Source organism: Dendropsophus ebraccatus, chromosome 2 (genome assembly GCF_027789765.1).
Source record: "Dendropsophus ebraccatus isolate aDenEbr1 chromosome 2, aDenEbr1.pat, whole genome shotgun sequence".
Lineage (NCBI taxonomy): Eukaryota > Metazoa > Chordata > Amphibia > Anura > Hylidae > Dendropsophus > Dendropsophus ebraccatus.
In genome coordinates, this window is record NC_091455.1 from 184,978,400 (window position 1) to 184,994,433 (window position 16,034).

Here is a 16,034-nt window from a genome sequence, read left to right on the forward strand (position 1 = left end):
GTTCTTTGAACTAATTTTTTTTACATAAATATGTTGCTCAAGTACATAATATATTTTTTTACATTTTCTATTAAGGACATATACTGTAGCAAAGTGTAGTGGGACATGCTCACCGGAATGTAGCTTTTTACTGGCTGCAAAAATACAAGTCATCCTGTGGCTGTCAGGGAGGTCAGCAATCGTATTATCATCAGAGGGCAGGATTAGAATGAAAGGTCAGACCTTTATTATAAAACTGCAGTTAGTTTAATTCAGGATCAAACCAATGAGAAAAATTCTTCCCTCTTCTACCAGGACTACTAGTACACATGTCATAGAGCATGCCCACAACAAAACCTTGTGACATTGAAGTATATTCTTTCGATGAATAATACAATGTTCAGACTGTGAATGAAACTGGCAGTTCCATGACCTGGCCGGGTCACTGAACGGCCAGTCTCAGAAAAGATCATCCCGGCCAGTACTGCAGTACGGGGGGGATGATCTTTAGCGCCGCAGATCTCCCCACAGCACACTATGGAGCCGTTTCCTCCACAGTGTGCACTGACAGGGTTTTCTACGGCCGCTATTCCCTGAATAGTGGCTGCAGAAAACTGACATGTCGGTTGTTTGCGGCGCCGCTAGGGATCCCGACCGGAGCGTATACTATGTGTATAAGCTCCGGTGGGGATCCCAATAGACGGCAATGTGCAACAACGGCCGTAGTTTTACAAAAATATACATAGTGTGAACATAGCCTAATATTGTATTCTGATATGCCTGCAAATGGGGCTTCTTTTTTCTTGTGAGTCCCTATGACATATATATATATATGATGTACATATATTGCAGCCACATAAGTTTCAGAATACGATGTACCGATGTATAAAATGAGTGTGTGGGCATGCTCCCCAGCCTGCTCCCCGTTCTGTGGCTCTCCAGCTGGGCAAAACTTCATGACGTGGGGTAACACTGCTGCGTGTTATAATGACCTATAGTAAACCCTTAAAGGGGTTGTCAAGGATTAAGAAAACATGGCTGCTTTCTTTCAGAAACAGCACCACTCATGTCTACAGGGTGGATGTGGGTTTTGCAGCTTATATCCCTTGAAGTAGATGTAGCTGAATTGTAATACCACACACAACCTTAGCACAGGGATGGTGCTGTTTGCAAAAAAGTATCTAAGCTTTCTTAAATCCTTGATAACCCCTTTAATGTGACTGCTTGGTATGCAAGCACTGCTTTTCTGGCGGCATCAGGCCCGCTTCTGCCATGAGGCGGAATGAGTATTCCGCCTCAGGCGGCAGATTTTGCATCCCTGCAGGGGGCGGCAAGATCCTCACCACTGTCATTTTAGTTAAGTTTAACTTAGCTAAAATGACAGCAGCAGTCACAGCCTCACCACATATCCTGCCGCCCACGTTCCCCGGCGTCCCCACGTACTGCCGGGCTCTCCGTCCTACGTCGCCCATCATCCGTCGCGTGCATGCGCCGCAGCCGTCCGCCCCGGCGCTACACAGCCGCGGTCACCAGGTGGCAGGAGTGTTGCCCTGCGCTCCGGTAAGTTCCGGGGAGGGGAGGGGAGGGGAGGGGGGGGGGGTGCGCAGTGGTGCAGTGTGTAGCGACAGGAGGGGGGGAGTAAGATTGCGCTGTGGTGTGGAGCCGCGCGGGGGGGGGGGGATGTGTTTGCAATCAACGCGCGGTGGGCTGGGGGCGGCGGCAGCCCAGGTTTGCCTCAGGCGGCAGAAAGCCTGGGAACGGCCCTGGGCGGCATTAACATTTTTTAAGCATTACCGAAATCCAAGGGTTTTACATACACTAAGGAAATCAAACAAATACATTCCGTGTTCATAAAATTATTCTATAAAGCATGTCATTCCGTCCTTAAGAGAGATTTGTTTTATAAATACTTATGGCAACTAATTTTTATGTGTATATAAGCTTTTCCATTTTGCCTTTCAACGAACCCATTAAATATGGCTTAATGCTTTCCTTTTTTTTTTGTATCTTGACGCCGTTAAAATGACAGAAAATGTATTGGTGGCTGTAATTACATCTCTGCTTTCCTTACAATAAATATAGAATTGCATTTTCGTCAACACATTGCTTAATCTAAAGGCTAGAAGATGGAAAATAGGAGCAGAATACAGAAACATTATAGAAACAAATCCTTGAAAATGAGCCCTGTACTACAGTACCTGTATAGTATAACTACAATGCTACAACCTGTATCACTCCTTCTCTATAGTACTACAACCTATTAGATATCTACATTGCAGTATCACTATCACGCCATGGGTTATCCATAAACTGTAATACCACACCCTATGTTATCCTTAAAGCGTAACTGTCATTTCAGGGTCATTTTTCTGAAAACATTAAATATCAACAGTACAAGCGATTTTAAGAAACTCTGTAATAGGTTTTATGTACTAAAAGAGTTTCCTTCTGGGGGGCGTGGCCTAGCGATGGCGGAGTGAGGACGCAGAGCTGCAGTGCTCCCGCCGTGAGGCTCCGTAAGACCGCTCCATCCCTCCTGCAATCCGTTCTTCTGGTGGCCACATGAGCAGGAACAGGCGGCAGACACAGTCAGGCACCCGGTGTCTCCGCTCGGCGCCCAGACAGAGCAGTCTGGACGCATATATCCAGGCTGGAGCGCGGCCGCGGGATCCCCCGCCGGAAGTGAGGGGCAGTCAGGCAGATAAACCGGAGGCTCCCCGGGGCAAGCACAAGGGCCCAAAGTCAGCTGGAAGCGGTAAGGAGACAGCGGCGACCTCCAGGACTGAATCGGTGGGGGTGAGTGGCGGGGAGACGCTTTCAGTAGCATCCCTGGCGGTGGAGACAGTCAGCAGCAGCACCCTATCTGTGGAGGCGGCGCCATTTTCTCCAGAGCACATGGCGTCCCCCTCACACTCACCTCAGGGCAGCCACACAGCACTAGGGACTGCACAAGCCCACACTCAGTCCCCCTCTCAGGCATCCTCACCCTGGGACTGGCAGGAGCACATGAAATTGTTGCCCACGAGGCAGGAGATGGAACATTTTGTGCAGCGTCTTGAAAACTCTATAAACAAGAGCTGACATCCATCAGAGCAGCTATTCAAACAACAGACACTAAGGTGGAGGAGTTAGCTGCAGACCATGCTGCTGTTTCAGTGCAACTAGAGGAAACTGTGACCCGTGCGGATGCGCATGATTATCATCCTGCTCAGCTGTACCACCTGCACGATGACAACGAAAATAGAAGCAGACGTAACAACATACGGGTGCGAGGCCTGCCGGAGGCAACTAAAACAGTGGACTTAATCCCTACCCTGCAAGGGGTGTTTAGCTCTATCCTGAAACATCCTGTATCCAGGGAATTGGAAATCAACAGAGCCCATAGAGCTTTGGGTCCGGTTAGCTCTGATCCTAACAGACCGCGTGATGTCATATGTCGGTTACATTATTATTCAATAAAAGAGGAGATCATGTGGAAAGCTAGGGGGGAAGGATCCATTGACTTTGATGGTGCTTCACTAACTTTGCTACAGGATCTCTCAAGGCATACCCTGTCTCAGCGCTGCGCGCTGCGCCCCGTGCTGGAGTTGCTGCGCGACCGTGAGATTCCCTACATGTGGGGGTTCCCCTTCCAGTTGGTGGTCAGACATGGGGGTAGGCGCCACACACTCAAGGATCCTGCGGATGTACCTCATTTCCTCCAGGCCCTCGGACTACCTGAAGTGAACTTACCAGGGTGGTCACTGGTCCCGGCCGTACCGGATGCAGGATATGCAAACTTGCCGCCATCCGACAACATGGGAGCCGAAGGCTGAGAAAGACATGCCTCTAATGTTTTTTCTCACTGTCGAGTTATATGCTTACAGCTGCTGAGTTTGTTCCACTCTCTTGTTTTAGCTGTATCTCATACGTGACATCTACTCTCTCTTTTGTGTCCTCTGGCTGCAAGCTATGAGTACTGGGTGCTTGGCGTTTAGCCTCTCTATGGCCAGTGTCTTCTATTTTATGTGGTTTTTACATGTAATCGTTTTCTTTATCTCTGGTGGGATGGATATGGTGTTCAGTTTACTCATCAATGTTTACCTCGCGGCGGGAGCCACTTCTGTTAGAGCTAGTCAGGTTCCACCTATAGTTCGAGTGTCTCATCTGGGGCTGTTGAGCTATGCATTCGTGGCGGGAGGGTCTTTATCCAGCTATTGGTTTTTGGCACGGATTTTTAGAACTTGCGCTGGACTTGGTGCTCGTGTTATTCTACAAGGCTCTCCGTGGGATTTTAGGGCCCTTAATGTCATTGTACACCTTAAGCACTATGATAATGTTTCTGTTGATATGTCTGTAACCCCTATTTCAAAAATTCTTTAATAAAATAAGAGTTAGAATAAAATAAAAGAGTTTCCTTCTGGACTGAAAAAGCAATCTCCCAGCCTCCCCCCTCACATCAGAAGCAGCAGGATTTCTGTGTCCATTATGTGGCTATGGAGAGGGGAGGGGCTGTTAGGAGTGACTGAGCACGGAGCAGTCCTGCAAAGCACAACACCCTGCAATCTTCTCTTAGTAAGTTCATAGATAAGCACTGACCTTTCTGACCCCAGTATCCTGCGGTTTAGGTGCCCAGAGAGTCTACAAACAGCTGACCTTCATGTCACTTCTTCCTGCTCCCTCATCTCCCTCGGCCCCTCCCCCCTCCATAAGGATAGAATAGGAGAGCAGAGCCTGTCTTCACTGGCTTCTCTGTAATGAAGACGTGTTTGCCTGATAATGCACAGATAAGAAGTCGGGGGGGGGGAGGCTGGGAGATTGCTTCTTGAGTACAGAAGGAGGCTTTTTTGGCTGATGAAACCTATTACAGAGTTTCTTAAAATCGCTTATACTACTGATTTCTGCAATAAAAAAAAACATGACAGTTACGCTTTAAGGTAGTCAATACCTGATGGCCAAACGATCAACCGCTATCAGTTATGTCTCCATTCTGGCCCTGGTCCTGCCCATACACAGGAATGTTCTTAGTATTCTTGTATTCTCTATGGCGAGGAGAGAGCTCTGGCTGCGGATTATCTCTCCCAGAACAAAGGCGTTGAACAGAAAATTTACATCATGCCTGAACCCTATCTCTACCGACATCTTGTCTTGGTGGATGGTCAGGAGAGCCTTATACAACTTATACTGATGATCGACCCCACAATGAGTGGCGTGTTATGGCGAACAAAAGTATAAAGTGTATGGGAGACTTTAGACTGCAATACCACAATGTACAAAATCACTGCACTACCATATATTCAATTATCGTAATACTGCAATACGACAACCAGTATTACTTCTACAATCCACAAAGTGCCAGTCAATACAAGCTGTAATATTCAAACAGTGAAAGTAACACATCCTGTAATTTAACAATGCCGTAATATTTTAACAATTGTCATCCCTACAGTACAGTAAGACTACTAGAGATAAGTAGATTGGAATAAATTAAATTAAATTAATTCCTACAGGAAGTGGTGTATTTGAACCAGTCTGACACAGTACTCTCTGCTAGATTGGTGCTCATTTACTAGACCTACTAGACAGCCAGATAATCGGGCAGTAAGGGCTGCATGGACATTGTTAGCAATGTCCATGAAGCCCTTGCCCAAACGCCTGACACCTTACCTCCCCGCTCCTGGTCTTCTCTCCTGTACTTGAATGGAGCACAGGAGAGTCAAGTATTTGGGCAATCTTTAGCTGTTGGACAGACATTGTTATTACACCTAGCAATGTGCGGTTGGCGCCCAACGACTTTAGGTCCAAATCTAAACCAACGATCAGCCAAAATCATCGGCTGATTCTTGTCTTAACCTGATTCGGCCGATTATCGCTCCGTGTAATAGGGCCTTAATATGGAGTAGAGAACAGAGGCTATTGGGTTGCAGAAGTTGAAGAAACAAAGCGATATGGCAAAATGTCGGGGGTACAAAAGCATCAGGGGCACAACAAGGGGTCATCAATGTTTACATATTCCATTTTCTAATATAAGTAACACAGTATATTTAATTGATATTTCCTAGAGAGAAACCTATGGTTATCACTTAACATCTTAGTTCCCAGTCTTTTAATTGTATGATAAGGATTTGTTGATCTTGAAACCTTTGGAAATTCCAGCAGTTCCCCCGAAGAACTTGACAAGGGCAAATGAAAGAAACTGAGAATAAATGAGCTTGAAAAAAAGTCTCATTCTATTTAAGAGATGTAGGTTACCAATTATAACTTGACATTATGGGAAGTATAAATTGTGCGTGTGATCTCCGAAATGATCATTAGCTATATTTATTATACAAATAAATTCCAGACATTTTAACAGTTGCACACTTTATGCTTTTTTACATTCGCCAGGAAGGATTCCCAATTTCAGGGGTTTTCAGCTTGGTATCATTTGAACCACCGATGCTTGTCATAATGTGGAATACGGATCAAGCATGAATAATTCATAGTTCCCAGCAAATATTCAGATGTTCGAAGCCAGGTGATATGTATGGCCGGTGAGAAACTCTTACAAAGAGGAGTTTTGATCAACAATACAGTTTTGTTAAAGTGGATGGTAAAGTGCTAGCTAATATACTTCCATTGTAAAGTCTATATTGTACCATTAACACTTGAAGACGGAATCTTTTTTACTTTGGAATGAATGGTTATTTTTAAGTTCTGAAATATTATCTGACTTTGTAATGCCGGTCTCGGCTTAGCAATTTTCAAGTTCTAGTAAAACAGATTAAAATTGCTTTTATAGTTTGGAGAGCAATCAGACACTTAACGGAGAAAAAAATAGTATTTTACGACAAAGAAAATGTTCTCGTCTGGTGATGCGGGGTTATTTGTTCATACAAGGAGGAAAAGATTAGAAGCCCCCCCCCGAAAAAATGCTGCAGAAGGTATTATAAGGATAATCGCTTGGAAGGGGTTTCATGACTCAAAGTACCCGAAAAAGTTATGTTTGAGAATGGGAGGAAAAGAAGAAAGAGAGGCAGGGTGAGAAGAAGATGTAGTCAATAAAAAGTACATATATATATATATATATATATATATATATATATATATATATATATATATATGTGAACAGAAGGGAGAGAAGATGGATGTGGAGTTGAGCCAATAACCTTCAGGCCACCTTTGGGGGGCCACTTTGGAAACATATCGGGCAAATGTCTCACTATAAAGATGGTCGCTGATAATGATCATAATTAGAGATGAGCGAATTTACTGCCTTTGATTCCAGGTGCTGGGAAAACCAGGATCCAGCTGGATCCAGTCCTGGGAAACTTCAACCAGTTTCCCAGGATTTGAGACAGCTTTTCCAGGCACCCGGAGAAGTGCAGCATGAAGTTCAAAGACAGCATGCCTGCATCAGAACTCCCCACAGCCCACTATGGAACGTGCGGCCGGAGCTGTTCGCTCCATAATGTGTACTGACAGGGTTTTCTGCGGCTACTATTCACTGAATAGCGGCCGCAGAAAAATGACACGTCAGTTTTCTACAGCACCGCAAGAAAACCTGGCCAGAGTGTATACTATGTGTATACGCTCCGGCTGGGATTCCATTAAAGGCAGGGCAACATATATTTTTGTAAAAAGTATGGCCGTTGTTGCCGATTGCTACAAAGGCCGTACTTTTATGAAAATATACATTGTGTGAACATAGCCTAATACTGTGAATTTGATCTGTATTAGTGACCATCTATAGAACGAAATGAACCTGATATGTTCCTGAAGTAGGAACATAGCCTTGGAACAATGTTGTTTTTTCTTATACTGTATGTAATATGACTAGAAGGTCACTCAAGGCAAAGAAATACAACAATGACTAATTTGGTTGGAGCTTGGACAGGAATTTTGCTGAAATAACTTTTTTATAATTAAATACTTTAGGCTTGGCAGTTTTGATATTTGATAGTGATGTTTGATAAACGGATGCATGTTTTTTCAGTTTTTTACTCCACTTTTTGAGTGGAATGGAGTTGCATGTGTGCGGCTAGAATGTGGCAGTGACACACTTCAGGAGCAGGTTCTCACACTTCCCATCTGGCGCCATGTTGGAATGTTATGTACAGTCTGGGGGATTAGACACACAATATTTTGGGTGCATAAATTACAGTTGGCATAGCTGCTGGATATTTCTTTATTGATCTATATGCTCCTCAGTAGAGATGATCGAACAGAGCCGATGTTAAGTTTCGTACAAAATGGAACCATCGGTATTTGACCCCCGCAGTCTTCCCGTTCCGTGGGAAAGGTGAAGACAGCCCGAGTCCCACCTGGAAAACAGGAATACAACCTATGGCCCAAGCTGTATTTCTGTTTTCTAAGCAGGACTTGGGCTGTCTCCACCTTCCCTACAGAACGGGAAGACTGCTGGAGTCAAATACTGATGGTCAGAGTTTGTATGAACCTGAACATCAGCGCTGTTCGATCATCTCTACTCCTCAGTACCTCCCGAGGAAGCCAGAGAGGCGAAACCTGCTTCAAGATCTGAGGTGAGGGTCCTCCTTATCCATACTTTTAAATGTTGTTGCCTAGCAAGTAAAGTGCCTTTTCTCCATTTTTTTTACAAGTTTGCTGATTATATAATGTATGGTTTAGTCTAATCTTACATATTTGCACAAACAGGGTCTGGGACTACATTGCAATACTTTATTGTATTAATTATCTATGTGATTAATTATATACAATCTATAATTGCTGGTTTGACAACTTGTACTGTTACTGTACTGTACTGTAATGTACTGTTACTTTACTTTATGGGGATTGGTGGTACCCCACATCTGTATCTTGAATTGTTTTTAAGGGGGATGTTTTTAATGTGTTTTTTTTGTGGATAGATCAATAAATCTTTCATATTTGCATTGCATTATATAGTTTTTATTTATATAAGTGCTGATCTTGAACTTCAGAGGGCAATGCTTGAATATTTTATAGACCCATCCGCCACCACATGCAATAAGATTTTATTTCACTTTGGCCAAACACTAGAAAGAACTGCACAAAGAAATCCAAATAAGTAAAAAAAAAAACACACACACAAACAGAAAGCAAAAGGATATTTTTAATGCATGTATATTAAAATTTCAAGAGCCGTGAAAGAAACTGCCTTTATAGCAGGTAGATATTACACTCTTTCAGGCTATCCTTGGTTGGAAAGCTTTTTGCTATGGCTCTGCCGCATGCTATTTAATCTATCACACTAGTTTATCCATCCCAGACAATGAAAACTCATGAATACAAGTCTTTGAGGTTCTTTGCAAAAAAAAAGAAAAGAAAAAGTTCTCTAGCCAAGGACTAAATCAATAAAAAAAAATCATCTGCAAATGAGAGAAGAATAAGAGAGGTACTTCTCCTACAGTCAGTCTGTATACATGTTGCCAAACAGCATTACAGATGTTACATGAAACAAGAAAAAAAGAGAACGGTTTCCAAAGGACCTTAGGCAAGTTATTCTTTCTGTTTTGCTGGATGTACTAAAAATAAATTTGGGACTATCTACTAGAACTGTCTAAAACATACTGTAAACATAGACTAGGAGCCTAAGAATGCAACAACTACATTACAATAACTCAGGCTGTTTGATAAATTCCCCTTATCTTTCAACACTGTTGTATTGTTTACTCTACTCTACATTTTGTCAAAATTTTGGCACACAAAGCTACAACCCTTTTTTGTTAAACCCCACCCCTTGGCCATGCTCAAAACCACACCCCCTTGTCAAAGCCCCACTGCTTTTCTAAGACACATAAGAAATAGGGCATTTTGAAATAATCATTGCCCCAACCAACCAGAATTCTGCTCCACACTGACGAGGGGCAAATACCCCGAAACAGCTGTCTGTGGATGGATGCCTGCCTTGGCAAGCCCTTGTCATGATCACAATACTCGCACCTTGAGTTAGACATTGACAAAAAGGAGCCACCCTGTTGTTTCCCTATTTATGTTCCAATACTCGCAACCGAGTGGGACTTAAGGGGCAATCTATCAGGGTGGTGTGGTGCTCTCCCCATCATGGAGGCACCCCGTGGCAACAGGCTAGAGATATCTGGCTATCCCGTCTTTTGAGACTCGCAACCGAGGTTCCACGGACTCTTGTTTTGCATATATAAATTTTGGGGGGCATCAGTGGAGACTTTTGATTGAGTACTTCATTGGAATTTTTTCACTGATCTTCTTGAGTTCAGTGATTACTGTGTTTCATTTTAAAATAATTACTATAAGGCTCTAAGTAGACATAGTATACACTCTGGCCGGGATCCCTAGCGGCACCACGATAAACTGACATGTCAGTTTTCTGCGGCACCTATTCATTCAATAGCGGCCGCAGAAAAATCAGTGCACACTATGGAGCGAGCAGCTCCGGCCACACACTCCATAGTGTGCAGTGGGGAGTTCTGATGCGGGGGTGCACGGATGCGCCCGCATGAGAACTCTGCGGCACTAAAGATCATCCGGCCGGGATGATCTTTTCAGATCATACAGCGTATGAATATGGCCTAACATGGTATAGTTTAAAGGAGTGGCATTATTCCAAAGGTTTTTTAAAAAAAACACTTCAACTAACTTCAAGATAAGTCCAGAAAGAAATCAATTAGCCTTAGGAAATAATCAATTATGGTTAAAAGTCGTGTAATTAACAAAAAAGATTAACTAGGTTTTGACTGTTCATACAGTACACGAGGAGGCATCACCATTGCCTTTTGGCAGCCATGGCACAGAAGGAGTTAATGAGCTGAATTAAAAGCTTTCCCAGTTTAATTGAGTACAACTTTATTAACAAACTGCAACCAATTAAATGTCTTCAGTGCTAATTAACTGAACAGAAAATAAAGTTTTATCATTCAGGCATGTTATGTATTATTTATATTATTGCTCACAGTCCTGAATATTGGGATAATATATCACTGACAATAATTATATGGCACCAATTAGATTTGGATAAACATTGGCTAAAGTCCCAATAAACATGCATCAAAAATTCCCTATTGATAAAATTCACTTGTTATAGTGTAACTATCATTCTTCGTTCGGGGGCAGGATACACTGTCAAATCTTGCTGCTGTGTTTCCTGTCCAGGCATGCCGGAGATGGAATCCTTCTGGTAGTGCTGTTCTATAAAATGCAGTCCCTGACTTAGTAGAATCCCAGGCCATGCACTTAAAAGGACAACTCTTGTGGCTACTTCCATATGTTTTCTTTGAAGAAATAAAATCTTAGTACAAGTTGAATTCCACTTGGGCAAAGTCTTCTCTTTCTACATACTAACATTGGAAAACAAGGAAAATGGGAAATGATGTCATGGCCATTTGAGTCCTATATCTTACAGTGTCTTACAAAGGATGGTAATGGGAATAAGGGTTTAAGCTTGTATCTTGCCCACTGTCTAGAGAAATGCAAATATGAAAATAAAGTTTGTATTTTCTTTACCCACTACATGCAAATTAAGTTTATAATTAGGAAAGTTTTGGTAGTTTGCCAAAGGTTGTTTACAAATTCATAACCCACCCTCTGACTTTACACACCCAGAGGCATAGGCATGAAATCAACAATATTGTTTGGGTAGGTGACAGAAATCCCAACCCTATACGTAAAGTATTTGCAATTTTTTCCAATTTAAATTGAGATTCAGAATGTTTTGAAGAGCCATGCTTACACTTTGCTATGAGATACATCTTTGTATTACTGGGAATATCACAGCTGAATATTTTGTGGTGCCTGCAGGTTCATACTTGATCATTTCATGATTTTTATGAAAATTTTGTCTTGGTAACTTGGTTTTGTTCAGTGCTTTGGGGGATTTGTTTCCTTGTTTGTATTATACAGGTTTTGCTCCTATATTGGTTCCAGTGGAAGTAAAACAACTTGTAGTTGTATAATATTAGATGGCATTAAAATACTAGTTGCATTCTAGCTTATATTGTGTATAATAGCATAAATTATCCATTGCATTGCAATTTAAACAAAGAACTGCTTGGGTTATGCTCCATTGCTATTTACTTGATATAGATTTGAGTGTTCATACCTAAATATAGTAGCACAAAAGTGAAAGATTATAGAAACATTTGTGGTGACAAAAAAAACATTTTCTCAATAGGTCTTTATTAAATATTTAGCTTAGTTTCTCTCCTATAGCCTCTACACTTTGCTGTGTGCTCTGCTTCTCCCCTGTGGCTTCTCAGCACAGTACTGGGAAATGTATCTCTAGCTTTTTAGTTTATTTGTAGTTATATTTTAAAGTTATTTTATAGTTTATTTTAAACATTAAGATTGACTTGAACTGATGATTATTATTATTAATATTATGATGATTATTATTGTCATCATCATCATCATAATCATCATCATCATCATCATCCCTTTTATATAAGTAACTAAGCCCCCTGTGATTGGTGGGTCTGTGCAGGAGAGGAGAGAGAAGAAGTGTAAGAGGCAGAAAAGTGAGGGAAAGCACCTGCACCTGTAATAGGACAATAACAGACATGATATATAACAGTTAACCCCTAGTTTTCCTTTAGCTGTGCTCTATGCAGAACATATAATAAATAAAACAGTGACACCTAGTGGGAAAAATACATATCACATTTCTTTCAGCCCCTTTAATGTGATCCCTGATAAAGGCACTTTACCCAGGTAGTATAAAGACTTAGTGGACCACCCGTACTGGGACACTACAGGTGCCCTTAAAAGCATAGTAAATATACTTTAATATATATACTTTACATTAATATATATACTTTACATTAAAAGGGGGATCTCTGGAGGGTCATTAAGAAGATGTTTTATAATCAGCCTTCTTTATAGATTGAGGCTATGTTCACACTACGTAAGTTTCCGGCCGTAGCACGCTCTGTGAATAAGCGGCCGGAGATTTACGTAGTTTGCGTACAATGGAAAGTATACGATCTACGGCTGCACAGTTCACACTACGTAAGAACTTACGCCCGGATCGTATGCAGCGCCGTAAAAAATGAACCAGACCATTGTTTCAGGACAGAAATGCTGTAACTTACGCCCGTAGCGTAACATGCGGTCCCGTACGGAGTGGTGATTTCTTCTTTTTTACACTTTGATTTGCTGATCCAAAAGGTTCTGTGGGGTGTCCGGGGCTGGCCGAAGATATCCTAGTAAAATACCACTGTCAGATCACTATGTACGCCGCTCGGGAGGTGTACGTAGCTTACGGGCTTAAGTTCGCGGACCGTACGTAGCCGGCTGCAACTTGCGTAAATTCTGGCCGGAGTTTTACACGTATATGTCAGGCCGCAAAAAATATGCGGCCGGACAAATACATAGTGTGAACATAGCCTGACAGTAAAGAATATGAGAAGTACCATATATTAGGCCTATTCACTATTCTGCACAGGGGCTCTAAGTTGTCGTTGTCCTTTTCTTAGTATTGCAGTATTTTGTATGGTTACTGCTTTATTTAAAAGAACACAAAACTACAGCTGAATGAAGGAATATTCATATATGACTTATGGTCTATCCAACCTCTTAGGGGTAAAACAGTAAATATTTAAGATTTATTGGTATATTTGGTAATACAAAGCAGTGATTGCTCTTTTTATGTATGCCTTTACTTTCTCAATATAACTTACGGTTCATTCTTCAGTCTCACATGAGACTGTGTGACTAAATTCTAATACATGTGGCCAGGGTAAACTGCGGATTTGGCTGTACTTCTGTAACATTGTAAGTGACAATATATATATATATATATATCTGTGTAACCAGCCTTTGGTTTTGGAAGATAGAAATGTGAATAAAGCTCTTTACTTTGTTTTGTTATGATGTGGAGTATGGTTTTTGCTAATCTAATTTAATGGCTATCCAAAATCCTATAATCCCCCTTTCATAAATTAAGTTAGTCTTGGGCCACTTTGCCAATTTACCTAAAAAAAAGTAGTTAAATAGGGAAGGGAGGGAGGTAGTTAGATGCACAGGCAACTCTCTCCCTCCCTGCTCGGTACACTCAAAATGTATTGATTGAATACATTTAGGGAATACTGTGGGGAGCAAGGACAATCAATAAAGCATAGTGTACATACATAACATTACTTTACATACACTTCTATAGGCACAATACAGTGCCATAGACTTCAATATATAGTGCGCCCCCTGCTGGACACTCCATTAGAAATACAACTGATTCGTGACATCACAGTTTTTTTTTACAGAATCAGAATCCTCCCTTAAATTAAGGGAAATAGCAGTATTTGTGCATTTCCCATAATTAATGTACAATAGGAAATATTAAAAAATATGTTTTGTCCTTTAATTACTCCTTTCCCTGTGGGGTAATATTGCATAACACATGGGCATGGGATATTTAGAATTGAATTGCTTACTCAATCCTCTGTCTTTTGTTTTGTTACAGGAGTTGGTGGGAAGCAACCCTCCGCAAAGGAACTGGAAAGGAATAGCCATTGCACTTCTCGTCATTCTTGTAATCTGCTCCATGATTGTCACATCGGTCATACTGCTGACTCCAGGTAATGTTTGCTAGGTTATTTTTCTCTTGTGAAAAACAATGGTTATTATTGTTATTATTATTATTATTAGAAGTAGTAGTAGTAGTATTATATTTTCTATATGCTGTGAAAAAGTATACAAAACTATTTGCAATCCATGAGAAATCGGCAAAAAATGATAACTTAGCCTTGACATCTCCTCCACATGAATAGCTTGAGATGATTCTGAAATCCTGAAATCAAGCACCATTCAGTGGGAAGAGCCAGGCCCTTGTTCTCGAGGTCATGAGGGGTCCCTGCAGTCAGACCCCCTGTAATCACTTAGTTATCCCCTATTCTAATGATAGGGCATAACTTGATTTTGTCTGACAATTCCTTTAATGCTACATATAAAAATAAAGTTCATGTGATATATAAAGTATAGTCATTGTGACAAGCACTCAAAATTGCACTGCAAAATGGTCTTCTAGAGAAGTGGTCCTCTAAACCAGGAGACCAATATACAGAAGTGGAAATGAAAATCTGTCACATAAAATCTTGATGATATTTCACTGCATTTAGATAATCTAAATATGACCAATGGGGAAAGAATAAAATGTAATCACTTTGTTTAAAGAAAACCTGCCACATTATTTCTGCTGGCCTTACGGAGGTCAGCATAACATAGAGACAGACTTACATACTGTTTTCATAGTGTGTCACTTTTTTGGATACATACAGTAGATTTTGAGACTTCACCTTCTGAAGTAGGCAATACATGACCAGCCTTGCAGGATGAGGAGACCAGGACATTCATGATCGGTGTCTAGCCCCACCAATCAGGTAGCTTGCCCACCCAATTATGATTGGCAGGTTGCTCCCTATGGCTATAGGGCACTGTTGAACTTCCGGCCGCCCGGCTGTACTCAGGATGTTCCTGCAGCCGATACCTCTGCATCGGCTGCAGGAACATTCTTTTTTTTTTTTACAATTGACTTGCAGACACTGTCAGGTGTGCCCATAAATCAATTAGCCATTCACGTCAATGTAAAGTGGAAGCCACCAGCTGACTTTACATTGTGTGAACAGCTATTATTCCGGACGCTGTTTGGTGGATAGCACCCTGAAATAATAGGATGGTACATTATTTTAACACCCATTCCATGACTTCAATGCAATGCCACCTTTGCAGTAAAGTACGGACACTGATTCCATTCCAATCAGCGTCCGTTCTTTACTGCAATATTACACTGAGTAAACATAGTCTATAGATAAAACCCTGCCTATGATTAGTGAGTAGATCAGGCAAGTGACTCTTTAAACAGGGCTACAGCACTACTGCAACCATAGGAATGCACTGAATTGTGAAGTATATACCATTTAAAGTTATACTGTCAGTTCCCTTTGGGGAATTGGCCATTTTCGACATCATCAGCTACTGTAAATCCACTCTCTCAGCCTTGGTCTGGCACCTTGTTGCGGGGAAGGGGGGAATTTGGCATTGATTACAGTGCCAGACCAAGGCTCAGAGAGAGAACTCAATGGCCGAGAAGCCGCACCTTGTTGACACTCCACTGATAGATAAAAGCATTCTTT

General features: G+C 41.7%; 1 protein-coding gene across 3 annotated transcripts in view; it reads left to right on the forward strand.

The window, feature by feature from the left end:
- The window catches only part of DPP6 (dipeptidyl peptidase like 6), a 1,116,244-nt gene that overhangs the window by 731,512 nt on the left and 368,698 nt on the right, over positions 1-16,034 (forward strand). For all 3 annotated transcript variants that reach the window (XM_069958878.1, XM_069958876.1, XM_069958877.1), the window contains one exon: positions 14,366-14,480. In XM_069958878.1, coding sequence (XP_069814979.1) covers positions 14,366-14,480 — 115 coding nt within the window. The remainder of the gene's footprint in view (positions 1-14,365; positions 14,481-16,034) is intronic.